Below are 27,337 nucleotides of genomic sequence, written 5' to 3'. Positions count from 1 at the left end.
GCCAGCGGGTCCAGTGGCTAAGAGCTTGCCTCCAGAGGGCGGACATGTCAGTCACACATCAAGATCTTTATGGTTGCCTGCAGCTAGTGACTCCCTCATGTAGCAAACAGCGCCCCTCTAGGGCCCTCACAAGCAATACAGAAGAGAGTTAGAGAAACTCAGTTCCAAAAGTGGGGAAGATTTGGTGGGTTTTGTTCATTTGTTAAATGACATAACTCATTCGGATAAACAGCTGCCCTCAAATCACAGAAGACGAGAAGAAAGAGAAAAGAACAAGCCCCATACACCAGTTCACAGCAGAGCCTCAGAAAGGTCTGTGACCAGAGGCAGCTTAGTTAGTACATTCCCTTCGTCTCTTTCTCTCTGTATTTCTCTGTGTCCTATGAAGAATATTACAATCCATATCACGTTGCACTGATGAGATGTGTCCTTTGGCCTCCTCATATGAAAGAAATCCAGTAAATGTAGGAAAATATTACTTGTAATCTGATTTATATTGATGTAGAACAAAGGTCTGTCATAAATCCACAGGGAAGATTGGCTGTCAGGAGCCTGAGGCCTTTATATAATTAGAGGAGGCATCCCAATCTCAGAATCAATATTTAAATACAAAAGCAGCAGATGGGAAGATTTTGATAGTTTTGTTGCAATATTCAACTCTGTCTCCTTTCCTTTCCCAACCCTGGTCCTATCACAGGCTGGCACAGCATTTCTGAAGGTATTTTCGGAAAGAAAGGGTTGTTTTCCCTTGCTTACTAGTCACACATATTATAGTATCTGTAATGTAGAGAATCTTAGTTTGATAACAGAAGGTGGTCAATGACAAAGATAAGAAAGTGGGTAGCAGAGAATTAATATAAGATAGAAAACAGAGACAGAAGGGAAGTTCAAGTTTTGCTCTAACAAAGTTTCCATTATTTTGCTGATTTTCTGCTACAAAACAAGTTAGAAATCATGATGTCATGAGTTATTAGTATCCATTAAATAAGTTCAGGGTAGCAAAACACCTGGGAGAATCTAGAAAGTGCTAACACGACAGCAGTTAAGAGCTTACCCTCTAGGCAGAACTGAGCTGCCTGGGTTCAGGGTGCAGCCTCACCGCCTACTGGCTGTGTGTTCTTAAGCAAGGTGCTTAACCTCTCTGTGCCTTCCTTTCCTCACACATGCATATGGTAATAGTATGTACTACATGAGGTTGTTGAGAAGATTAATGAGAGAATCACGAAAAGCGTTTGCTAGATTATTAGGAAGCAAACGTTGTGCAGGACTCTGAGGACACAAAGGTGAGTCAACAGGCTCATGGGAGGACAGATCCATAGATGGATCATTTCAATACAGTGATTTTTAAACCTTCCGATGAGGGTTATCTTTTGAGGTGCTCCTTCACTTTGGGCTGGGTTGCTGAAAGCCATCATGAGTTCTGAAATCAATACCCAGGCTTAAATTATACATGCTTTGTAATCAACTGTATGACATTGGTGAGATTTTCATACAGAGCTGTGGTGGGATCCAAGTCAAGATGGCTTGACCTTCCATAGATTGGTAGAAGAGTAATATAAATATAATGGAAAAGTGCCAAGTACGGTGATTTTTATATTAGGGTAACCAACAGCAGGTAACTCACCAAGTGTCTTAACATTTGCCATGCATCCAGCACTCTTTGAAACTGTTTGCCTCCTTCAGCCCATTGAATCCTCCAGTAAGCCTATGCTATACACAGAATTACCTCATTTTACAGATAAGTAAATTGAGCCTCAGAAAGGTAAAATAATTTGGCCAAGGTCACACAGCTGCTATGTGGTGGAGTAGGAAAAACTAAGTCAGTAGCTTTCCAAAACCAACCTTGCCACCCCAAAAGTCTTCATAGACAAAACTGTGACATATTCAAGTTCCCTACCTTTCTAATATGTCTTGACTACAGACTCTCTTCTTTGACATATTGGCAGCTCTGACATATTTTTGTTTGTCTGTTTGCATCAGGGAAAGTTAGAATAAAATATTATTTTATGACAAGTACAGTAGGTTTTTTAAAGTCCTAAGAAGACATGATTTATCAATTCACAGAAACACCCTTCTTCCTATATACTTCAAAACAAAATAGGGACATCTGGAGAGCTGAGTTGGTGGAGCATGTGACTCTTGATCTCAGGGTTGTGAGTTCGAGCCCCATGTTGGGTGTACAGAGTACTTAAATAAAATCTTTAAAAACAAAGCAAACAAAAAACAACAGAGGTCTTGCATTCTGACATGTACCAGATTTTGTCCTATCACAGATACATTTACCAAGGTATTTTTGATGGTGAAAGCCTTTTCACCCAACAGAACTCTCACAATAGTTTATGAGAAAGCTGTTCACTCTTTGCTTCGTAGACAAACCTGTCAGAAAAGCTAACTTATACTAAGTTTAGATCATTTCTTACAGAGCAGAAAGAAAACTGAAGGAGACCGTGGGACAGCTTTTCCTGCTTAGCTCACTCTTACCAATAGGAGAGGCTGACAATGACAGTAGGAACACTGGCTTGAGACCTGCTTTCAGCACTGCCCACAAAGGTACAAGAAGTACCAGAGACATTGGACACATTTTGGACATTGCCTTACACCCACCGTACACTCTCTTACACCCACCTTACACCCTCTTACACCCACTAGGGGGCGCACTAAAAACTTACTTTTCTGTGGGGACTACTTGCATCAGTCTCTTAACCTCTCCAAGCTTCAGCTCCCTCAGGATGGGGAGATGTGAGGACTAAATGTGACAATAGATGTAAAGTTTCTGACTCATGGTATGGCCCAATAAATGATAGTTTCTCCCTATCACTCACCCAAATATACATTAGAATAAAATATTAGAATAAATATTAAAAATAAATACATTAGTATATATATATGTGTGTGTATATATATATAGTATATATACGTGTGTATATAGTGTATATATATGTGTGTGTGTATGTATATATATGTATATTATATATATATATATATACATACGCATTAGAATAAAAGAAGTTCATCTAGAAAGACCCAGCTGGCTCCTCAGATGGAAGTTCTTTGGGATTCACAGCTTGTCTCCTTGTGACACAAGGCCTGTTGGCTCTGGAAAAAAAAGAATTCTGGATCTCCACCCTCCCAAAATTGTTGACCTGATGTCTGCTGTTGATGTTCCACATCAGAATATACCACAACCTTGCAATTAGACAAGCTGCTTTCCAACATTGGGCCAGAGAGTCACTGGGGATTCCAACTATGAAACATGGTGCCCCCTGGTGACCAGTTGTCTCAGGCTTGCCAACAGAAGGAGCAGGAGTAGAGGGATCATTAGTCAAGAGCCTTGGATTCCAACCTCAGCTCCTCCATCTATCCCTTGAGAGCCCTTAAGCAAGTCACTTCATGTCCCAGACTCAATTTCCCTATTGGTAAAATGAAATGTTGAATGAACTGTTAAACTGTAGAATCCTGCCTGGTTCTGAAGTTTTGTGATGATATTCCATTACATCAAGACCAAGTATAATCTGGAGGTGATGTATTACATGCATTATTTGCAAACTTTATGTTATTATTTTTTTAAAAAGCCAAATTGCACTGTTTTCAGTTGCTTCAGGAGACTATGTGCCCAGCTGGATAAATACCTGTTTTCCTTTTGGCTCATTGAGTTTTTTGTTCCATGGACCGTGTTGGACAAATTGTGCCCGTTTTCAAATTGGTGAAGGAGACCAATTGCCTGAGTGATGTTAACCTTTATCCTAAAACTTGAGCTTAATATTTTATATAAGCATAACTTGTATGTGTATATGTATAAGCATATGTGTATGTGTATACATATATACATATACATATATATACACACATATTTATACATACATTTACACATATGTATAAATATGGGATACTATATTTATTTCTCTAACTACCTAACTCCACCTTCACCTTCTCAATGATATTTTCAACTCCAAAATATGGGATGTGGAGGGGAAAATGCAAGGGTTTGGGTCCAGGCCCTTCACTACCTCTAGGAACCTTCACTCATCTTTCAGATCCACATCTCTGTTCACTAGATCACTGCAGTGTGTGGTGTGTGGAAATGAGCTAGATTTCCACAGCAGTCCCTAGGAAGTTCATTGGATCCAAGATGATTTGGCATTTCCCCCTTCTTCCAGCACTCTCCCATAGGATTGAAGGAGATTGCTGATGCGTCTATGAAGGACAGTGAGAGGAAGGTAGTGAGGGTTGAGTTGCAAGGTGTTTTTTTCAATTAGAGCTCTATTTTCTCAGTTGTCAGAGTAAGACTGAAGCCCCTTGTGTTCCTGTCAAGAATGGGGAGCTTTGTGAGCACAGTTAACTCTTGAGGAGTGCCCTAAGGGATATATGGTGTGAGGGTGGAATAATAGTCCTATCTCTGGACCTACAGAGGAGATAGGGAAGGATAGAGTAATAGCTAAGGGAATTATCTTCTCCAGCCAGCTTTTGCTTTAACTTATCTTTTTTTTCTCCTGTGACAAAAGGCATGTTTATTTTTTATTTTTTATTTTTTATTTTTTATTTTATTTTAATTTACATCCAAGTTAGTTAGCATATAGTGCAACAATGATTTCAGGAGTAGATTCCTTAATGCCCCTTACCCATTTAGCCCATCCCCTCTCCTACAACCCTTCCAGTAACCCCTGTTGTTCTCCATATTTAAGAGTCTCTTATGTTTTGTCACCCTTCCTGATTGTATATTATTTTTGCTTCCCTTCCCTTATGTTCATCTGTTTTGTTTCTTAAAGTCCTCATATGGGTGAAGTCATATGATATTTGTCTTTCCCGGACTAATTTCACTTAGCATAATACCCTCTAGTTCCATCCACGTAGCTGCAAATTGCAAGATTTCATTCTTTTTGATTGCTGAGTAATACTCCATTGTATATATATACCACATCTTCTTTATCCATTCATTCATCGATGGACATTTGGGCTCTTTCCATACTTTGGCTATTGTTGATAGTGCTGCTATAAACATTGGGGTACAAAGGGCATATTTATTAATAACAGTTCAGAATATCGCAATTTCAAAAGCACTCACTTTAATCCAAACAACAGGCCTATAAAATTGACTGTGGTGTACAATTAAAATATTAACTTTCTTGGTTCTTGCCAGAACACAAAAATGTCTTCTAGGGAAAGACTGAATGTGCACCCAAAAGAGCCCTCAGCAACATGGCATTCATCTGGTGCATTGACCATGGTTTAAGATCCAGTCCTGGACCTTGTGGATCCAGAAGGGCACCTAGGATAGGACCTGCATTAATCAAGTTCCCAGAGACTGAAATATAAAAAGCTAGATGTTCATGGATTAATTTATAGTGAGGAATGCAGCTGCTGGGCTAACTAGGAGGCTTGAGTCAGCAGATAGGAACATTCTCTCTCAGCATGCTAATTATTTCAGAAGCCAAATTATAATCAGAAGGCCAATTTATTCACTTAAAGTGAAAAACATAAATTTTAAGTAAACCAGATGTTCCTGTTATCCCAGTCTCTCCTGAAAGATAAACTTCACAGGAAACAAAATTATTAGAAGATTGCTTGAGGGGCAGGGAATCAGAGAAAGGGGCATTTGGCAGTCCTAAAATGTGTCTTTTAGCAGCTGCACCCATGAAGGAATAGCCTTGCCAAGAAAATGGTAATGCTTAAGTCTCACGGGTTAAACCTTTTTCTCCCTGTACTAGGCATGGACGGGCACTGCCATTGCTGGCCTTGGCAGCTCTCCATTTTCATTGCTTCTGTTTCCCATGGTCCTTATCCAAACAGGGTTACAATACAAATAATTAGTTTTCTGCTTACTTTCTGGGATCCCTCCCAAATGATCTCAATTGGAATTCTTGCAATTCCAAAACTCATTAGTCACACATTTATAAACAGTGTCTTACTTTCCTAGGACAGATGGCTAATCCAGTTCATGAAGTGTGGATTTTACTAGTTTAGCTCTTGAAAATCTCACTTTTGATTTAATGAGCAGCATTACACTTTCTACATAAAAAGTGTGTGTGTGTGTGTGTGTGTGTGTGTGTGTGTATTTCACAGATTTAAAAATGGAGATTCAGAGGTGCTGAATGCCTTGCGTTGGCTCACACAGCTAGTAATTGGTGGGGCTGGAACTGAAACCTAGATCATCTGAGTTCAGATTCCACTCTTGTTCCATTGGATGTAATTGAGTTTTCTACTGCTGGAAGTTTCATTTTGAAACAAGAAAGGAAAATCAATGTGTCTTTAAGAATTAGCTTTAAAAAATATTAACTGATTTTTTCCCCTAAATGGTGGGTTTTGGTGGAGGCACAAAAATATGCAGTGCAGCAGATGAGAAGATATAAATAAGTCATTCGGATGTAACCTGCTGCTACAGGAGCCATAAGGTCCAGGCACAAAGATCCAGCGACCTTGTTTGAGACTACACAGTAAATGGATGTGTTTCTTTACAGAATATGAGTGTATCTGAGGCAAGAGGGAAAATCCTCCACTATCTAGTGACCTTGCAGGAGGTGGCAGGGGGGAAAGTCACAATGCAGAACATCACAGAACACACCTCCTGGACCTGGATCATTCCCAGAACTGGAAACTGGGCTGCAACTGTGTCTGCAGCCAACTCAAAAGGCAGTTCCCCGCCTACTCGTATTAACATAACGGACCTGTGTGAGGCAGGTAAGTACCAAGTTTCCTTCAATTATTGCCTGTGGGAAACTGTATCTTACTTACCTCATATCTCCCACCGGCTCAGCCCAGGGCCTGGCATGAGTAACACAGGAGTTTGGAGCTAACAGCCTTCAGAGGCTCTTTTGCACCCGGCCTTGGACAAGTGAATTAACATGTCTGAACTTCAGTTTCCCCCTCTCCAAAGTAGGGATTATATTATCTGTCTTGCAGCTCATTGTCAGATTAAATAAAGACTAATATATAGTAGGTGCTTAACAAATGTTAGGAAATATTAGTTACATTAAATTGAACACTAATATTTGGCTAATTTTTCTAAGAGCAAGAATAGCATGTGTTGTCAAGTTCTAGAAAAAAATATTCTACACTTAAGCATATTTTAAAACCAATAGTGTTGAAATTCTGGCTGTAATGAAATCATAGTAAAATTTTTCTGTACTATATAGCTCTTTATTACACAAATTTAGATATGTACCAATTATCTATATTGAAAATCTCCCAGCTAGCTATACACATTTTACAGTTGCATGCTCTGAAAACTAATTTCTCAAGATAAAAGCCTATGATTAGTCAATAAAATGGATATAAATGCTGTTTCTCAAATCTGTATTATAAATAGATTCCATGTCAAGATCACTGGCCTAACTTTTCCAAAAATGCCTAATAAAACTATAATTAAATCCTTTCTTAAAATCCAGTGGAACAATCTTATCTACATGTGAGTCTAGCAATCATCATTTGAAAGAAGTTTCTACTCAAACATTATTTTATATACACTGTTAAATCTTAGTTATATATCTTTTCAGTCATACAGCCATAAACATAGAGATAATAGAGTAGCTAAAAATAACTAGAAGAAAATACAAATAAATATTGATGTAACTTTGGGTTGGTATATGAGTTGGGAATTGCTCTTAGCAGTAAGGGGTTGCTCTTACCAGAGGTCTGACTAGAGTGTCTTTTATTAATTCTCTCACATATAAGAAGTTCAGAGGTAGACAGCTCAGGGCTGATGTGACAGCTTGGTGATTCCAGGCTCCTTCTTTCTGTTCCCTCTGCCAAGTTGGCTTCCATCCTCAAGATGGAAGTGGTCCAAGATGGCTGCCAGAGCTCTAGCTACTTTCTTCTAGGAAAAGAAGGAAGAGAGGAGGGCCCTCACCCTGAGGAGCTTTGTTCCAGATCACACAACACACTTGGAGTCATTGACTCTGCCTGGTCACCTGGTCACAGGTGCAAAGGAGACTTAGAAATATACTCCAGGCAGCAGTGTTCCCTTGCTAAAGATGATGAGGAGAGAGTGTTTGGGAGAATGATAACTGGTAACTGATAACCTCTGACAAATGTGGCTAGGTATCTAAGGCAGAAACCCGAAGGAAAAGATGAATTAACTGTATGGAAAAAAAGCTCAAACTGTATGCATAGTAAAATAAAAAATTTTTAAACACCACAAACAAAGCTTTAAAAATGTAGATAGCAATTTGGGGTACCTGGGTGGCTCAGTCAGTTAGGCGTCTGATTTAGGCTCAGGTCATGATCTCACTGCTCCTGAGTTTGAGCCCTGAGTCGGGCTCTGTGCTGACAGCTCAGAGCCTGGAGCCTGCTTCAGATTCTGTGTCTCCCTCTTTCTCTGCCCCTCCCCTTCTCATGCTCCCTCTCTCTCATAAATAAATCAACATTAAAATTTTTTTTAAATAAATGAAATGTTTTAAAAATGTAAATAGCAATTTAAGAAGTGTTTATATCACATTTTCAGCAAAAGGAGATTATCTATCTATTTTTTCAAATAAATAAGTGACCAGGGGATATGAACTGGCAACTCAAAAAATAAATAGAAAAGTAGCAATAAAGATGTGAAAATATGTTCAACCTAACTAGCAATCAATGACATGCAACTTTTGAAAAAACATGAGAAACCAAATCAGACTGAGAAAGAATAAGTAGAGTTAGTATAACCCATGTGGGGAGTGTGTGGGGAAGAGATACCCTTGTAGCCTGCTGGTGGGTATGTAAATTTGTACAACTTTCTGAAGACATTTGGCCATATGTAACAAACTTCAAATACTAATATATCTTTGACCAAAAAATTTTACCATTAGAAATGAATCCTCAGCAAATGGTAAGTGCTTAGAAGTGTAGGCACAAAGATGTTTGTGGAAAAAATTTTGAAATAGTGAAACACCACAAACAACCTAACTGTTAAATAATAGAGAATGGACTGGCTTAATGTATCATGACTCTCACCTGCCTAATCCCACACTAGCATTAAAGTGATATTCTAATTGTGCTTTTATTGACAAGCAAAAATGCACATAATAAGTAAAAAGGTAGACTTTTTGTAGTATGTATGGGATGATGCTATTTAAAATATGTATTGGGGTGCCCGGGTGGCTCAGTCAGTTAAGCATCTGACTCTTGATTTCAGCTCAGGTCATGATCTCATGGTTCATGAGTTCAATTCCCACATCAGGCCCTTTACTAACAATGTGGAGCCTGCTTAAGATTGTCTCTCCCTGTCTCTCTGCCCAGGCCCCACTTACACTCTGTCTCTGTAAATAAATAAATGAAATAAAATAAAATAATAAAATATGTATTAACGGGGTGCCTAGGTGACTCAGTTGGTTAAGCATCCAACTCTTGGTTTCGGCTCAGGTCATGATCTCACAATTGTGAGATGGAGCCCCAAGTTGGGTTCCTTGCTGGGCATGGAGCCTGCTTCAAACTCTCTCTTTCCATCTCCCCCACTTTCCCCACCCTTTCTCAAAAAAAAAAAAAAGAAAAAAATGTATTTATATGACTACACATTTTTTGCATCTTAAAAAAAAATCTAGTAGAATGTATATGAAAATGTTAATAGAGGTCATGACTGCATCATAGGATTACAGGTGATTTTCCTTCTCTTTTGCTTTTTTATATAAGTGTATTTATTTATTTTGAAAGAAAGAGAGAGAGAGAGTGAGCAGGGAAGGACAGAGAGAGAGAGGAGAATCCCAAGCAGGCTCTGAGCTATCAGCACAGAGAGCTTAACCTGGGGCTCGATCTCATGAACTAAGCTGAAACCAAAAGTTGAATGCTTAACCATCTGAGCCACCCAGGGACTCCCCACTTTTGCTTTCTGTATTTTTTAAAAATTTTTTCTTCAGTAAGTACTGCATATATAATTTTTAATATACCCTGTGGGGGTAATTGAACTCATACCACTATTTAGTATCCTGCTGTTGTTAAAATGTAACATGTCAGAATACCTTCTTCAAATGCCACTGCAGTTGGGTCTTGAGGATATAATCTTGGTGAATTTTCTGGGCCTGTTCCAAGTGTTTTATTTATTTTTTTAATGTTTATTTAGAGAGAGGGAGAGAGGGGGAGAGGGCACACACTCAGAGGAGGGACAGAGAGAGAGAGGAAGAGAGAGAATACCAAACAGGCTCCATGCTGTCCGTGCTGTCAGTGCAGAGCCCAACGTGGGGCTTGATACCACAAAGCTGAGATCATGACCTGAGCCAAAAAAATCAAGAGTCTGACGCTTAACTGACTGGGTCACCCAGGCACTCCTACAGATGCTTTATTTAGATTTGGTAACAACTTCTCTAAATGACACATTCATTATGTTAGAGTTGGCCTCTATTCATTCAGCAGTCATTTATTGAGCATATACTACATAAGGCATCTAGAATCCAGCAATAGGTAAAATATACTGTTGAGGTCCTCCAGTTATATTCAGTCATGGGGGGGGCAAACAAAAACAAATAAACTCTGGTACAGTGAACAAATGCAAGATTAGATGGATGCACAGGGAGCTCTAGGAACAGAGAAAAGCTGAAGCATGGGCTTGAAGAGAATGCCAGGGAAGGAGGTAACATGTGACCCGAGCATGGAGAGCTCTGTGAGCCAGGTGTGGGAGTGGAGGTGTGTGGGTGTGTGGGTTTATTTTAAAGTGAGATCTCAGCAAGCTTGTAAGCTGAGAAAAAGACTTGGGTAGGGAAGAGTGTGAGGATTAAGGGGAGAGAGGGACTAATTAATGGAATGAAGTCCCTGGGGAGGTGAAAGATGGTGGAAAGCAGTGACAAACAAAACACCTGTTTCTCTCCTCTCAGACTGGATAGGTGTTAAAAAAAGGATGAGGCTCCATACAGATGAACATGCAGGGGAGGTAAGATAGGACAGTACTTGAACTGAGCAATAGCGAAGAGAGTTCTGGTCCTGGAAATCTTGGAGTATCAAGGATCTATGCTTCTCCTAAGATGACACCTGAACCACCCAATACCCTGCACGTCCCAGGTGACATAGAGGACACACTGGCAAATTACATGGTCCCACCCTTGAGCGCTCTTGTCTCACACATACTCTGAATGATCTGTAGGGATAACGTACTATGATTTTGTCTCCCTTTCTTTCAGTGTATGTTAATGTATACTCCTCACATACAGAGCTTTCCTTTTAGGAAAAGAAAAATAATACCCCCCACAGGCAGAATTATGTTGATTTTGAGAAAGTAGGGAAAACTTGGTTGTAAAAAAAAAAAACACCTGCCACAGCATTGCCTATAAAGAAGCACAAGAGTGATTTTGTTGGTTTACGATGAAAATTGAATGTGTGCTAAACCCATCAGTCAGCAAGTAAAAACATATTTAATATTTCAGACCAGTCCCTGTACTCAAGAATTCTCAAAACTATGGGAAAAGTCAGAAGCCAGTACAGGGGTGCCTGAGTGGCTCAGTCAGTTGAGTGTCTGACTCTTGATTTCAGCTCAGGTCATGATCTCACAGTTCGTGAGTTTGAGTCCCGCATTGAATTCTGTTCTGAAAGTGGAGCCTGCCTAAAATTCTTTCTCTCCCACTCCCTCTGCCCCTCCCCTGCTCTTACATGCTCTCTAAATAAATAAATAGACAAATAAATAAAAAGTTTTTAACAGAAGCCAGTACAGTCATAAACAGAGACCCATACAGATGTCAGAGACTGAGGCCCCAGGAGGTGAAATAACCTAGCCAAGATCAACAGATCCAATTAGTGGCAGAACTGGACTGGAAAACAAGGCCACCTGTCTCTTAGATGGGTACTTATTGCAAATGCCTTATGAACCTTATAACTCTGTTCAGAAGCTCTCAGGGAAAAAGGAGATGGGAAGTTGAATGATTGAGGCTAAAGGAATAATTCTGAAAGGTGATAGAAAGAAGGTGAGTTGTTGTCAGAGTTCTGAAGGAGAGAACATGCCCTGACAAACATCATGGGAAGGAAATTCAGGCTGGTTCCTGGTAAATATGATGAGTCAGGCAGAGCAATGCCAAGTTGATTTGCCTAGCAAATTCCAGAGAAAGCAGTGGTCAGAAGGGGTCTCTGGCTATTTTAGTCCATCACCTGGCAAAGGTACTGGAACCTATAGGTGCTCAATAAATATTTACCAAATGAATGCATTTCATTCTCAAAAAAAAAAAAAAAAATCATGTGGCATAGCCAGGACATTGATAACAAGGCAAATGAATATAAGGGAACCCCTAGTGGGGAGTTACAGTCCCTGACAAGATAGCCAATACTCAGGTTATAGGCCCTCATGACCAAGCACAGTACTGAGGATGCCATTGGAAGGACAGGATAGATGGCGGAGTGCAGTGGGGAATAGTGTTGAAAGGGAGTGCTGAAGTAGCACTTTCTGGTTTCACTCCTTCTTATCACTCATGTTGCCCTGATATGATCATTGCTTAGACATTTCTACTATGGAGCAGGGAAGTCCAGAGAGCAGAACAGGGTAACTTCAGAGAAGCCCCAGCACCTGGCTGTGGAGGGGAGCTTAGAGCAAAGACTGCCTCTGAGCTGGCTGGTCCTTGAGATTTCTCCTGCCATCTACCCCATGGGCCTGGCAATTACAAAAGAGAGTAACAGTCCCAATCCCCCATGCAGAGCAGTGCCAGCCATTAAGACATGAGTACTGGGTTCTGGAGGTACTAAGTATACCTCAGGGGAACCAGAGGACAGGTAGAACACAAGCTAAATCACTGTAGACTCTCTGGCCTGGAACTTTCCACCCTGAAAAGCTCCTCCTCCCCACCTGAACTTACTTGGAGAAGCACAAACTACAGTGAAGCTTTCACTGTCTCCCCACAGAAAGATAAAGGCCAAGGCTGCAACAGCAACCCAAGAAAATAAGACATCCCAAAGGAGAAAATTAGGAGAAATCTGAGGGGCACAAGGTCCGGGAAAGAAAGGCAACAAAGGGAACAACATGTACCATAGAAAATCTCACTAATGCCACAGAAAGAACAAGAGTTGAGAATAAGCATAACAAATATCCTTAGAAAGATTAGAGAGGCTGGTAGAAACATGAATCAGTCAAGTCAGGTGGTTATGAAGAAGCCCCAAGTGAAGAGAGTCGGTATGGAAAGTTTAATTGTTGAAATAACACAGCCAATGTGTTGAATCGCAGAAAGGACTCAAGACCGAGCGAGTGGAAGTTTGGGTGAGAGACTTCCAAAAGGCATCAAAAGCCAGGAAAGAAGTTGAAAAATGAGAAAAAAGACTGAAAGAAGAGAAAGAGAAATTATGACAACTACTTAAAAGGAGTCCCAGGCAGAGAAAAAACTAAATGAAGGGAAAAAAATACTTGAAAATATTTATTAAAAAATCTTACTGTGTGTACTGCTCTAGTACAGGACGTCAGTAGTGGGGCAGGCTATGCATATGTGGGGTCGGGGTACACAGAAAAGCTCTGCACCTTCCACTCATGCTGCTGTGAACTTAAAGCTTCTCTAAAAAATCAAATCTGTGAAAAAAAAAATTAGTAGAAGGTGGAGGATAGAGAGGTAAAAAAAAAAAAAAAAAAAAAGAAAATAGTGCAGAATGATCAACAGATTGATCCCAAGAATGTAAAGATGGATAAATATCAGAAAAATGTATTAATGTAATTCATCACAATAATAAAAAAAGAGAGAGAAAGGGGTATGTTTTTAACAGATACAGAAAAGTATTTGGTGAAAAATATTTTTTAATAAATAATATTTTTAAAAAATAAACCTAATTGGAAACTATGAAGAAACTAAAATGTTTTAGGTTTTTAAAGACTTGCTACCAAAAACCTTCAGCAAATATCATCTTAATAAAGATATATAAGCACAGTCTCCTTAAAATTTGCAACAATGAAAACATAAAAGGAAATAAGAGATTTAAAGATTGAAAGGAGGTGATTTTTTTTTGGAAAAAAAATTTTATGCTTATTTCTGATAGAGTGCAAGTGGGTGAGGGGTAGAGAGAGAGAAAGAGAGAGAGAGACAGAATCTGAAGCAGGCTCCGGGCTCTGAGCTGTCAGAGCAGAGCCCAGTGTAGGACTCAAACTCATGAACCGTGAGGTCATGACCTGAGCCAAAGTCGGATGCTCAACCAAATGAGCCATCCAGGTGCCCTGGAAGGAGGGGATGCCTAAGTGTGCAGCTAATAAGATTACTAAGTGGAAAGTTCAACAAAGGCAACAGACAAATTATTAGAACTAATTAGAAACTTTAGCAGTTTACCAGAAATAAGAATGACACACACAAATGGTAGAAAAAGCATTAGAAAATAAGATGTTATTTAAATAGCAGAATACATGTATAAAGTGTCTAGGAATTAGCCTGTAACAAGGAATGCATAAAAACCTTAAGAAGCTATTTTTAAAACTCCATTGAAAGATATAAAAGAGGATCTGGGGCGCCTGGGTGGCTCAGTCAGTTAAGCGTCCGACTTCGGCTCAGGTCATGATCTTGCAGTTTGCGAGTTCAAGCTCCATGTCAGGCTCTGTGCTGACAGCTCAGAGCCTGGAACCTGCTTTGGATTCTGTGTCTCCCTCTCTTTGCTCCTCCCCCGCTCATTCTCTCTCTCTTTCTCTCTCTCTCTCTCTATCAGAAATAAACTTAAAAAAAATTTTTTTTACAAAGATATAAAAGAGGATCTGAAAAATTTCAATTAAACAGCATATTTATGAATGGAACAAATTAACATTGGAACACCATCATTTCACCTTGAATTAAACTATAAATTTAACTTAATTCCAATAAAAAATAACAGCTGGAATTTCTGGGGACTCTGATAAACTGATTCAAAAGCTATATGGAAGAATAAAGTGTCATAAATATCCTGGACCACTTTGGAAAATGAAGGGCAAAATGAGGAGGGGAATTTACCAACCAAATAGACATCACAAAGCCTAGTAGTATGAGCAGTGTGTTCTCGCAAAGAAGCTGACCCCAGACATAGACCCATTAAATATATGGAACTTGGTGTATGGAACTTAGGGATAGTATCCATTAAATATATGGAACTTAGGGATAGTATCACATTTGGAAAAATTGACTCAAAGTGTGTAAAATGTAATAAAATCTATTCCTCTTAATAATTGTATTCCCTTAGCTAGATTTGGATTAAAAACTTAAATGTGGCGGGTAAAAACCAGAAGCCAAGAGGAGAAAATGTAATTGAGCATCTTCATGATCCCAAGATGGAAGGATTTCATAAACAAGACTCAAAATGCACAAGCCAGGGGCACCTGGGTTGCTCAATAGATTAAGCATCTGACTCTTGATTTTGGCTCAGGTCATGATCTCCCCATGTCAGGATTCTCCCTCCCTCTCTCTCTGCCCCTTCCCCATTCGTGAGCACACTCTCTCCCTCTTTCTTTCTCTCTCAGAAATAAACACTTTTTTAAAAAACTGCACAAGCCATAGATAAATTTACCTAAATCAAAGTAAATATTTATGTGCAAACATATCATAAAGTTGTCAGAGACTTAAAAAGCTGAAATATAATATTTCTAGTGTTGAAAACTGACAAATGATTGATATCTAGAATATAAAACCTATTTCTGTAAATCAGAGAAAAGACAGGAAACTCAACGGAAAAGATGAGTTAAGTATATGAGCAGGGAGTTCACAGAGGGGGAAGTCAGAATGCTAGTAACATATGAAGAAAAGCTCAGCATCATAAGAAATAAGAAAGCAAAAACAAAACCGTAGTTAAAAACTGCTTTGCATCTACCAGATTGGCAAAAATTAGAAAGTCAGAGATACCAAGTATTGGTGGGGAAATAAGAATCCTTACGCTTTGCTTTTCTTTAAAAAAAATTTTTTTTAATGTTTATTTTTGAAGGAGAGAGAGACAGAGTATGATTGGCGGGGGCGCGTCCAGAGAGAGAAAGGGAGACACAGAATCTGAATCAGGCTCCAGGCTCTGAGCTGTCAGCACAGAGCCCAACGCAGGGCTCGAACCCACAATCTGCAAGATCATGACCTGAGCCCAAGTCAAAGCTCAACTGACTGAGCCACCCAGGCACCCCTCCTTATGCTTTTCTTGTTGGAGTGTCAACTGATTGGCTATTTTAGAGATCACTCTGGCTGTGTTTAATGAAATAATACATGTATTTATACTTGAACAGCTCTGTGCAGATATATCCAGAGACACTCTTGGGACAGGGACACATGAGGATATGGAAGAGAATGTTCATTGCATCCTTGTTTGTGTTAGCAAACAGCTGGAAGGAACAGCCTGATTGTCGTTTGGACAGAAAAAGATTTGAGGTAGCAGTCAGAAGGAATAAGCTGGATTTACATATAGCAGCAGGATGGACATATCCCAGAAATACAATATTAAATGGGAAAGAAAAAGTAAGAAAAAGCATTATATTTACTCCCAGCACATTTCATGAAAATACAAAGCATAAACACAAAGCAACACTAATTTTCAAGTATACGTAGATATCTAAATAAACATGGGAGGTAGATTAGAAGGATGCATATTATATTCATTACAGCAGGTACCTTTGGGGAATGGAAGATGAAGAGGAAAATAATAACTACACAGGGTCCTTGCACTGATGCCAATTCAGATTTGTTGAAAACAAATATGAAGTCCTTTTTTTTTAAATAAAGTTCATTTTATTTATTTATTCTGAGGCGAGGGAAATGGGGGAAGGCAGAGAGAGGGGGAGAGAATCCCAACCAGACTCCTCACTGTCAGTGCAGAGCCCGACACAGGGCTCGAACCCACGAACTGTGTAATTATGACCTGAACTAAAATCAAGAGTTGGACGCTTAACCAACTGAGCCACCCAGGCACCCCCCCCCCCCCCGCCAAATCTGAAGTTCTTAAAAAGAAATTGTTTTTTTGGAAAACTTTGCTGGGATGAGTTGTTTTTTATATCTTTATCCACCTTTGAATTTGTTTTTGTCCTTCCCCCTTTTCCCCATTAAGAGTTGTTGGCTCCTCGTCAGGTCTCTGCAAACTCAGAGGGCGTGGACAACATGATGGTGACCTGGGAGCCCCCTGGGAGAGCCGCCCCTGCTGTCCAGGAGTATGTGGTGGAATGGAGGGAGCCCCATTCCAGGAGTGACACGCAGCCCCCTCTAAACTGGCTGCGGAGCCCCCCCTACAATGTGTCCGCTTTGATTTCAGGTATTTAATTGTTCACCTTCCTTTTGGAGAGTTACTAAGCTCACATTTTTTGGAGGAAGTCACAGGTGGGAACCCAGAACCTTCTTCAGTTTACAGGCGGCTGCATAAGAGGAATAGTAATGACCTAGGGTCCTTCAGGACAGCACCTCAGAGTATACCACTGCAGGCATAGAATACCAACTGATTGACTAAAATCTCTAGTGTTTATGGAAAATTCATGTGCCTGGCACAGAGCCGTATATGCCAAATGCATCATTGAACCAAACAAACATGGCTGAGAGCTAAGTAGTAATCGGTCAGTGTGATGGGCACCTTTCACTTAGGAGTTTAGGTAATTCTCAGAACAATCTTATGTAGCAACTACTGTAGTCATTGTACAGACGAGGAAACCAGGAGATCTTTCATTACCAATTCTGCTGCATAGTATTTGTGTGATAATAAATCCAGAATTATCTATGTGATAATTAGCATCTCTAGACCCCAAATCCAAATCCGTCAGTAGTTACAATCAAGTGATAGAAGGCATCTGAAAAATATATTAAAATGATTGGACAGAGCTTAGTCAATGTCACTTTTAGGAATAAGTTCAGCAGAGTAGCTGAAAGTACAGGTTCTGTGGGTTTAAGTCCTGGCTCTGTCACTAGGCTGTGTGACCTAGGGCAAATTATTTAACTTCTCTTTATCTCAGTTTCCTTATCTGAAAAATGGGCAAAATAATATTACCTACCCCATTGGGCTATTGTGAGGACTAACTGAATTGATGTAGAGAAAACATTTTGAATAGTGCCTAACACATTTTAAGTACCTGATAATTTAGCTGTCATTGTTGTTATTATATGTGACAGGGCTAACATTCTTACAGGCTTGCAAGCTCTAAATTCTATAATATTTTTGTTACACCATGGCAATCATTACACCTGTCCAGGAGGATATACATGCCCTGCTTACGGAGACAAGACAGATGAAATAAGCAGAGCAGAACATGTGACAACACGTGAGCTAGTCATTAACTGTGTGCCTCTTTTATACTGTAGCTGCTCAGATTTCTAGTGGGTTGCATTCAGTTTTAATCACTACACTTAAAGTCAATGTTATCTAGATAACCCAGTGAACATCAAAGGAAGATGAGAACAAGTCATTGGAGGTCTGGAACTTTTAATGTGGGAACCATTTAGCCTGTAGAAGAGAATTCTAGATGGGGGTGGGAGGTTTGATGGCTGTTGCTGGCTTTGATGTATACATGAGAAAGAGTATGTGTCCTTTGTTGCTCTGGAGAACACAACTAAATCCTCTATGTGGAAATTATAAGGCAGATGTCAGCTCAATTTTGAGAAAGAAATTTCCTTACACATGATGGTCTCTAATAAGACAATTGATTGGCCCTCAGAGTGGTGCATTACCTGTCACTAGAATTGTTGAAATAGGACCAACTTCCCTTTAGGGCTGTTATGCCCATCAAATCAAATGTAACAGTGTAACTCTAAACTGCTACGAAATTGTAAATGCTTATTATAAACTATATTAGGATTTACCTCTGTGGGATACTTTGAGCCCTGTGGTCCCTACAGTTTCTTCCTTTTAGAAATTCTATAATATTACCCAAATACCATAAAAGAGATGACAGGAGAGAATGTTTTTCATATTTAAGATATTAAATTATTTTAAGCACTTTATAAATACTCATTTGAATGAAATCAGTATGATATTGGGTGAAATAATTTTACTAATTAAAGTTGTTCCCCTGCTTGAAAATCTTTGGTTAGCTATTAGTGTTGATGTTACATTCTGGAAATAAACACTTAACAAACTAAGTAATTCATACTTATGAATTCAATATGGCACTCTCCAGTCAGTAAGGTGACTCATTGCCTTCGGATCCTCACCAGCCTTTTCTCATCATCTGGCTAGGGCAGAGTTGGGTGTTTTGGAATATATCCTGAAGGTCAGAATACCATCTGGCTCCTAGATTATAGGTTTATGGGCCCAGGCTAGAGACCATCAGCCCTGTCTTGTGTGGGTAAAAATGGTTCTGACCATATAGATCCACTCCTTATATAAATATGTAGATATCTATCTGTAGATGTCTAGAAATAACCTTCCCTGATGCCTAGGCTATTTGGGTCCCTCTTCTGCATGCTCCCACTGGACTTCCTCTATGATCATTCTTCATTACTGATCATTTAATGTTTGTCTTCTCCCAAATTTAATAGGTGAAATTAGCTTTCTGCAAAAAATCCACCATAGCTATAGTTTAAAAACATGGAACGGAGCCTTTGTCCAAGGGTGCCAGGTATATATTATGCACAGGAGTAGTGGGAAATAGGCCTAGAAGTTGGGGCCAGACTATAGAAAGAAATAAAAAAACTTAGGAATGTGGACTTTGTGCACTGGACGGCAAAACTAAGGAATTTGGAGCTAATGATTAGGGTGTGTTTGTGTAAGACTTAGCCAATAAAACAGGAGTCCTTAAGGTCAGAACCAGGGAACAAGCTTATTAGGGCTCTCCTCTGCATGCAAAGGGAAAAGTCAACTAAGTTATGGATCCACATTTTCTTCCCTCCTCCACTAAGGGTGAGCTATTCACAAAAAGAAGCCACAGCTTCTGATGCAGCAGTCCCAAAGCCTCTGCCCTGAACTCACATTTTGCACGGCAAAATGTGGTGATACTATTTGCCTAATGAGCTCGTCTGGAATTCCCACAGCTATACACAGGCACAGTGGTTGGCCAGATGCTTCCAGGACCAGCGACAGCAGCCAGGCCCTAGCCCCTCCCAGATGAAATATGATTCCTTATTGCCCTTTTGGCTCCTGGGTCTGCATGCCACTGTGAAGAAGATTTGGATGACTGGACTAAGCTCACTGTGGCCTTTTCTCTGTATCACCTGGTTCATGAATATGAATGGGAACTCACCATGGCATGAGTTCAGATCTCCTTGTGGTGTCTTCCAACAGTATTGGTTACACATCTGAGGTTTCTGTAGGGCACTTGCTGGAATGTTTAAGGAACAATGGATTTTCATATAAAACACACCTTATTTAGTAAATTATTCTGCAATACAAAATTCCTCTTCCCCCAAAATAAAATGTTAAAATTGTCAGTGTAGGGGATCAGATCTGCATTAAACAATATGGGAGACAGCCCTTACTCTGACCACATAATCCTATCATTGCCTAGTAGGGATTCGCTCTCTTTTCCCTTTAAATTTCCATTGGGAATTTAAAGATATGTCCTGGGCAGTGTCTATGAGAAGGGCCTTTTCTTTACAGGAAGTAGAATCTAAGATTCATGGAAATAAGGAATTTTAACAGGAAAGAGCAACTCTCCAGCAAACTTCATGACTCACAGAAAATTGCAAAGTGTGGCATTTTAAAAGCTAGGAAGGGGTAGTAACGTTCCTAGGTATCCTCTTCATCTCCAGGCTGTCAAGCAAGTGAAATGTGACTGGAGCATAGAGGGGGAGGCGGGGGGAGGAGGGGAAGGAACAAGGGGTTGGATTACACTGACCATGTCCTGGTTAGAATGTGCCATCCCGCTGCCCTGTCAGATCCCCAAAAGCGTCTGTGGAGTTAGAAGAGGGTTCAGGTTCAAAACAACAGTCGCACTTCTCTGCAAATAGCAAATGATTTGCTTGTAGAAGTCAGTGGGTTTTGCGGGGTTTTTTTTTGTTGTTGTTTTTTGGTTTTTTTCCTTGTGAGTTTTGTTTCAAAAGCAGTCTCTGTGGTTATATTTAAATCTTTGTTGGAAATGGAATAGCTTTTGTCTCCTTAATCATGTTGACCCCGGAAAGAAGCTTCAGGTCTGCCTGTTGGCTCACCTTGAGGTGAACTTGAGAGGTAGGAGCAGTTGCTTCCAGAAGCCAGCAACTTGGCAAACAGGATGCTGAGATTTTGTGACTTAGGTCATCCCTTCACCCTCAGTCCAGAAATTTTTAAATGTCTCCCTTTAGTGACTCAACATGTGATGCCAAACCTGTTGTAAGAACTACCTTTTCCTTGCAGGGAACATAAAACCCTACAGCTGTTATGAAATCTGCGTGTGTGCACTGTCGGGGGACCAGAGAGGATGCAGCTCCATCCGGAGTAACTCTAAGCACAAAGGTGAGCCTTGGAACCTTTTGCCGAATTTTACTTTAGTTCAATAGTTTGGATTTAAAGGGTGACAAAAGCTTTCTGTGTTCTACTTTGCAGCACCACTGAGTGGCCCCCACATTAATGCCATCTCAGAGGAAAAGGGGAACATTGTGATTTCATGGAACGAAATTCCAGCCCAGGAGCAAATGGGTTGCATCCTCCATTACAGGATATACTGGAAGGAACAGGACTCTAATTCCCAGCCTCAACTTTGTGGTATGTGTGAGGCACAAATGCAGTGGGGCCTTTCTTATTTAGATGTTGGGAAAACACAAGTATGCACATGTGCATACATACACACAGGTGCTAACACTGTGACTGGCACATAGTAGGTGCTCAGTAAATATTTGTGAAATTAATTGAGTGAAAAAAAATGGAACATATCTAAACACACACGTACACAGAGTTACTGACTATATGTTATGTGCCAAGCAAATTGAAGAAATGAAGGTAATGGACTAGGCTCTCAAGGAGCTACTCACATGGGGAGATATTTCAAAAAGCAGTAACAGCTGGGGTACCTGGGTGGCTCAGTTTGTTAAGTGTCTGACTTCAGCTCAGGTCATGATCTCATGGTTTGTGGGTTCAAGCCCCATGTCGGGCTCTATGCTGACAGCTCAGAGCCCGGACCCAGCTTCAGATTCTGTGTCTCCCTCTCTCTCTACTCCTCCCCCACTCGTGCTCTGTCTCTCTCAAAAATGAATCAATGTTAAAAAAATTTAAAAAGAAAAAGCAGTAACAGCACATCAGTACTATTATATAGACCCTTGAGGTGTGTAAGGGATGAGTTAGAACTTCTGAATCCCCCACATTTGCAAACACTATCATAGCATATTATTTTCTCCTTAAAATGGGTAAAATACAATACAGTTAGGTAGTTTCTTATGACCCATAATTATTCTATAACTATAAAAATCTAAAGCAATTAAATTCTGGCTAGAACATTATCTCAAATGATTTCATCTCTCATTTATGTAGCAGCTCCAAGTCACTTGCCAGATATGATGTTCTAATCTTTGATTTATTCAGAGTTGTTACGGGTTTTTTTCCTGGCTTGACCTTCTTTTTATTTCATAAGCAACTGGCTTTCTTTCAGGAGCATTTATCATAAAGAAGCAACATTTTTTAACTAACTTGAGAATAAAGAGAAATAAGGAAGCAATATTTTTATTCCTTCATGAGAGCTGTTAGGTCCAGGAAGAATGTAACCTGAGATGTGGGTGCCAGAGAGCTGCCTGCAAGATTGATTTTTACCTGGAAAACTTTAGAAGTTGGTCCTTTCTCTTGACCTTAGAAAATCTTCAGTATTGCTTTTCTGAAAGTTATGACTTTTAATGCCAGTTAATTTTTATTATGTAAATACAACTTGAACATAGTAAAAGCACCTAAATAGTTCAGAAAGATATAAAAATGTAAATTATCCCTTCCTCCATACTTAGGTTGTTAGCAGTTCTTTACATGCTCTTCCAGAAAAAAAAAAAAAAAAAAAAAACAAAACAGAAAAATTAATGCATATATTTAGGGTAATCATCTGCATTCTGATCTACACTTTGCTTTTACCTCTCAATAATACAGGCTGGACCTCTTTCTGCATCAGTCCATATGGATTTGCCTCATTCTTTTTGAACAGCTCTATAGAATTCCATTATAAGGCCTCACAATCTGTCAATTAATCCACCACTAATGAACAGCACATATCTTTGAACAGAACCACTTTGGGCCCGTCAGGGTCAGTTATTTCTGAAATGCACCCCAGAACATGACGAATTGATTGACCGCTTCCTGGGCCATTTGGACACCCCCCACTTTGCATTTTAGCAGAATTGAAACCAAGATGTCTGTTTACAATCAACATGGTCAGTTGGTTCTTAGAGCTACTCTTGTACATGTTGAAGAAACTACGTATCTTATTTTACCACAAATCTGATGAATCTGAAGTTTATATAAGGGCATTTTAAAATAAATTAAAAGGAGAGGAGGTGCATTGACAGCCTGGAGCCTGATTTGGATTCTCTCTCTCTGCCCTACCCCCACTTGCACTCGTGCTCTCTCTCTCTCTCTCTCAAAATAAATAAAAATTAAAAAAAAATTTTTTTAAGGAGAGGAGGTGCAGATTCAAAGTCTATTTCACACCAGTTTTCCTTTTATTCAGTAAGCATTCATTGATGAATTAGACCTGTCTGTCTTCAGAGAGCTCAATCTACCAAGGGAGGTGGAAAAGCACACAGAGTGATGTAACCATTGTAATCAAGGACTCACAACTACCTATTGTATTTGGCAACTAGAAATCATTGGCAAAGCCACAGGTGCAGTCTCCAGAGAGTGGTAGAGGGCAGTAGGTTGAGGAGGAGGGAGAAAGACACCAGAGAGAGAGGCATTACAAACCGAAGAGAAGGATGGCGAGCCAACGAGGAAGGGGGCCCTGTCCTATGTGTCTGGGAGCTGTCCACTGGGCAGCAGCACTGTGGCCACACGTAGAATGCAGTTGGAGCACGCCCTGCCTGAGCAGAGGAGAGGGCTACACCTGGGGCGGAGCATCCGCATTTTAGTGCCTCTCTCAGGTGGTTCCGGTTCACAGCCACTCCTCTGGAAATGTGTTGATGCTGCCATGTGCACCAATAGCACATTTCTCTACTGGCACACATGTTGGGTTTTGTTACTACGTGGCTGTTTTTGTCAACAGACTCTGAGCATCATGAAGGCAGAGGCCAGGGCAATTTGCTCACCATTGTCTCCGAGTACCAGGCATACAGGAGTGAATACTGCCCTACTCTTTGTTACACCAATGTAGATTGTTAGGTAATAACTAGTTTCCAGTAACAATGTGGCTGTTTTGTCTGGTACCACTTGACTTTCTTACCTGCAGCCTTTCAAATGATTGGCAACTATCCCATCTTCCTAAACTGGTGCCGCCTCATTTAACCACCCTGAGCCTCAAGTTTCAGCCCCCCAAGGATTGAATGCCCACCTTTATCTCTGCTGGTGATCACAGCCCAGACCAGGCAGCAGAACCGGAATTTCCTGCATGACTTCTTTCTCCCATTTCTCAACCAGGTCTGTTTTGCTAGCCAAACTGAGGGAGCCATCACCCTCCTCACTGCTCCCTCCATAGAGTTTCTGTTTTTATTCTCCAAGTATACATATGTGTGTGTGTTTGTGTATAAACTTTTTTGGCCCAGCAAACCGTTCAAGACCCTTCCCTTCTGTTCTGAGGTCTCATTTCATTCTGAGTTAAGGGTGCCTTCACACAGTCGGATGGTTGACTCTGATGCTCACTGATGCTTTGCTGCAGCAAGATGAGAGAAGGTCTCTCCAAAATTAATTTTTTAATCCTCTGCCGTAGGAATAAAGACAGAGTTTTTTTAGTTTAATCACATAGTTTAAGTCTGTGCGAATTCATCAGGTTAGAGTAGGCTTGGAAATTTTCCACACGGTACTTTTTCTCAACAGGATGTTGAATATAGGGGTACCTAGGTGGTTCAGTCAGTGAAGTGTCTGACTTCCACTCAGGTCATGATCTCACAGTTTGTGGGTTTGAGCCCCACATCGGGCTCTCTGCTGATAGCTCAGAGCCTGGAACCTGCTTCGGATTCTGTGTCTCCTCTCTTCCCCCCCCCCCCCCCCCGCATGCTGTCTCTCAATAAATAAACATTTAAAAAATTAAATTTAAAAAAAGGATGTTGAATATAGAAATTGCTCTGATAGTCACAGCTGTTAAGTGATGTGCTTAGGCCCCTTTGGATAGATATTACAGGACTCCTTGCTGGTCACCCATAGTAATCAGGGGTGGGGGGAGTATAAGGGCTCTCTCTGTTTTCTCCACTAGCTGGTGAACTCTTTGAGGCAGATTCTGTGCCTTTGTATACTTGGTGACTTATCCAGAGCACGAGCTCAATAAATATTTGTGACTGTGGAAATAAATTTAGCAAACAAGAGCATTGTCTGACCTGCCCTGGGGTTTTTGAGCTGGTAACTGAAGTTGAGGCTCAAAAGTGCTGGGTTCAAGTTTCCACTTTGATCACCCACACAGGTGCATGTCAGCTGAGGGAGCCAGCAGGTTACTCCTGCCAAAGTTCTGCCCTTGATCTTCTAGTCCTCCTGCCTCGAAGCCCTGGCTTTTGAGAAGTCAGTCCAAACCTTACACCCAGCAGATCACTGGAAAAGAAGATTGCCTATGTACTATAGGAGGGAAAAAACATCAGCGTGTTGCTCAAAAAACCCAAAATCTTCCCTGCTGAGACTCTGCAGGGGTGTTGAGAGTGTAAGGGACTGATAACCTAGTTAAACTGCCAAATAAATCCAATGTACGTGCCACTGATCTCAATTTTAGATTTTATGTCAGATTGAAGCAGATCATCATGTTAAACTCATTAAGACCAGTATCTAGAACCTATCCCAAAAAAGCAGAAAATCAAACTTAATGTTAAATGTCTATTTCATTAATTGCCTAACTTAGCTTTCTTAAAAATTCCACTGAAAACAATTGGTGTATTTAATTTCCTCCCCAAGAGTTCTCAAATATATCTAATAAATGTTGGAAACAGTATAGTCATAGGAAATAAAAGGAGTTACTACAGCTGAGTAATTTCAAAGCAGAATGATGAAAGTTCTTTCAAAAGATTTTGCCACAGAAAATTATTTTGGTATGTTGTAGAGTGAGACCTCCGTAAATGACAGTGTCTAGGGCCTAGTAAAATATTAAGTACTAATGAATTAGTAGTTTTAAAAAATTAGTTTTAAAACAGCAATGTGCTTTTCTCTTTCAAATTAAAACATTAACAACAAAAGTAAAAGCCCACATTCAAATAGTTCCTGTAACATGTGCCTTTCTTCTTTTATCTTTATCCTCCCTTCAGAAATTCCCTATAGGGTATCCCCAAATTCACATTCAATAGACAGCCTGCAGCCCGGAGTAACATATGTCCTGTGGATAACAGCTCTGACAGCTGCTGGTGAAAGCCCCCCAGGAAACAAGAGGGAATTTCATCTGCAAGGTAGGAAACAACTTTAAAGATGGCACAGCCACCCTGGATTCCTACCTAGGTGTATACTCCCACTGTGTTTGGCGTGGAGATTATCAGATTTTCTTTAATTCATTAATTACTTTCTTGCTGTTCCATCTTTGCACTTGCTGTTTCCTTTAGCCGGACTGCCCTACCACTGCTTAGAGAAAGTATGTACTTATTTTTCAAAACTCACCCAAAGTGTTTCCTCCTCCAGGAAGCCTTCCCAAGTGCACCTCCGTAATTCCTCCATAATGCACTACATTTGACCCCTCTTCAAAACACTGAATCCAATAGGCAGGAACTGGTATCTGTTTATCTTCAAGGTCTGGTTCGGTGCCGAGGACATAGTACTTGTTCACTAAATATCTGTTCAGTGACCAATGAGAATAATCTCAACAATAACAATGGCAGCTATTGCCTATCAGGTAGTTACTATGCACCAGTCGTTGTGTTCAGTGCTTTGTACACTGTATTGGTTTGCTGGGGCTCTTGTAACAAAGTGCCACAAACTGTGTGGCTTTAACAACAGAAGTTTATTTTCTCACAGTTCTGGAAGCTGGAAGTCTTGAGTTCAAGGTATCAGCGGGCTTGTTTTCTTCTGAGGACTATGAGAGAATCAGTTCCCTGCTTCTCTTCTCATCTGGTGGCAATCTTTGGTGTTCTTTGGCTTATAGATCTCTGCTTTCATCTTCACATGGAGTTTTCCTTGTGTGTGTCTCTTTGTTCAAATTTCCTCATTTTTAAGGACACTGATCATGGTGGATTAGGGCTATTTACACCAGTTTGACCTCATCTTAACTAATTATATCTGCAATGATCCTGTTTCATAATATGGTCACTTTCTGAGGTCCTGGAGGTTAGGACTTCAGTGTATGGATTTTTGGGGTAAAAGGACACATTTCACCCTTCATAACACGTACTTTTACTCATTGAATCCTGACCTCAACCACGCAAGGTGCCTGCTTTACACTGTTGTACCTGGTCACATAGTATCAGGCACTCAATTCAAAATGAATAAAGGAACAAGGGATTAGGATGCCTTTTACAAGGTCCAGAATGTACAGAAAGATTACCCAAAGTCATGGAAGTGTCAAGTGGCAGAACTACAA

At 40.2% G+C, this 27,337-nt stretch overlaps 1 protein-coding gene across 3 annotated transcripts in view; it reads left to right on the top strand.

Annotated features, from left to right (window-relative positions):
• Positions 1–27,337, top strand: part of IL12RB2 (interleukin 12 receptor subunit beta 2) — a 78,362-nt gene that overhangs the window by 40,016 nt on the left and 11,009 nt on the right. For 2 of the 3 annotated variants that reach the window (XM_047082191.1, XM_047082193.1), the window contains exons 9-13: positions 6,456–6,675; positions 16,891–17,091; positions 21,091–21,189; positions 21,280–21,438; positions 26,079–26,216. In XM_047082191.1, coding sequence (XP_046938147.1) covers positions 6,456–6,675; positions 16,891–17,091; positions 21,091–21,189; positions 21,280–21,438; positions 26,079–26,216 — 817 coding nt within the window. The remainder of the gene's footprint in view (positions 1–6,455; positions 6,676–16,890; positions 17,092–21,090; positions 21,190–21,279; positions 21,439–26,078; positions 26,217–27,337) is intronic. The other variant, XM_047082192.1, reaches the window with a different exon arrangement.

This window comes from Lynx rufus, unplaced genomic scaffold (genome assembly GCF_022079265.1).
Source record: "Lynx rufus isolate CCGP_SWC_20201006 ecotype Redwood Valley unplaced genomic scaffold, mLynRuf1.p SCAF_2, whole genome shotgun sequence".
Taxonomy (NCBI): Eukaryota; Metazoa; Chordata; class Mammalia; order Carnivora; family Felidae; genus Lynx; species Lynx rufus.
Note: the sequence above shows the minus strand (reverse complement) of the source record. Positions and strands in the feature narration are given on the sequence as shown.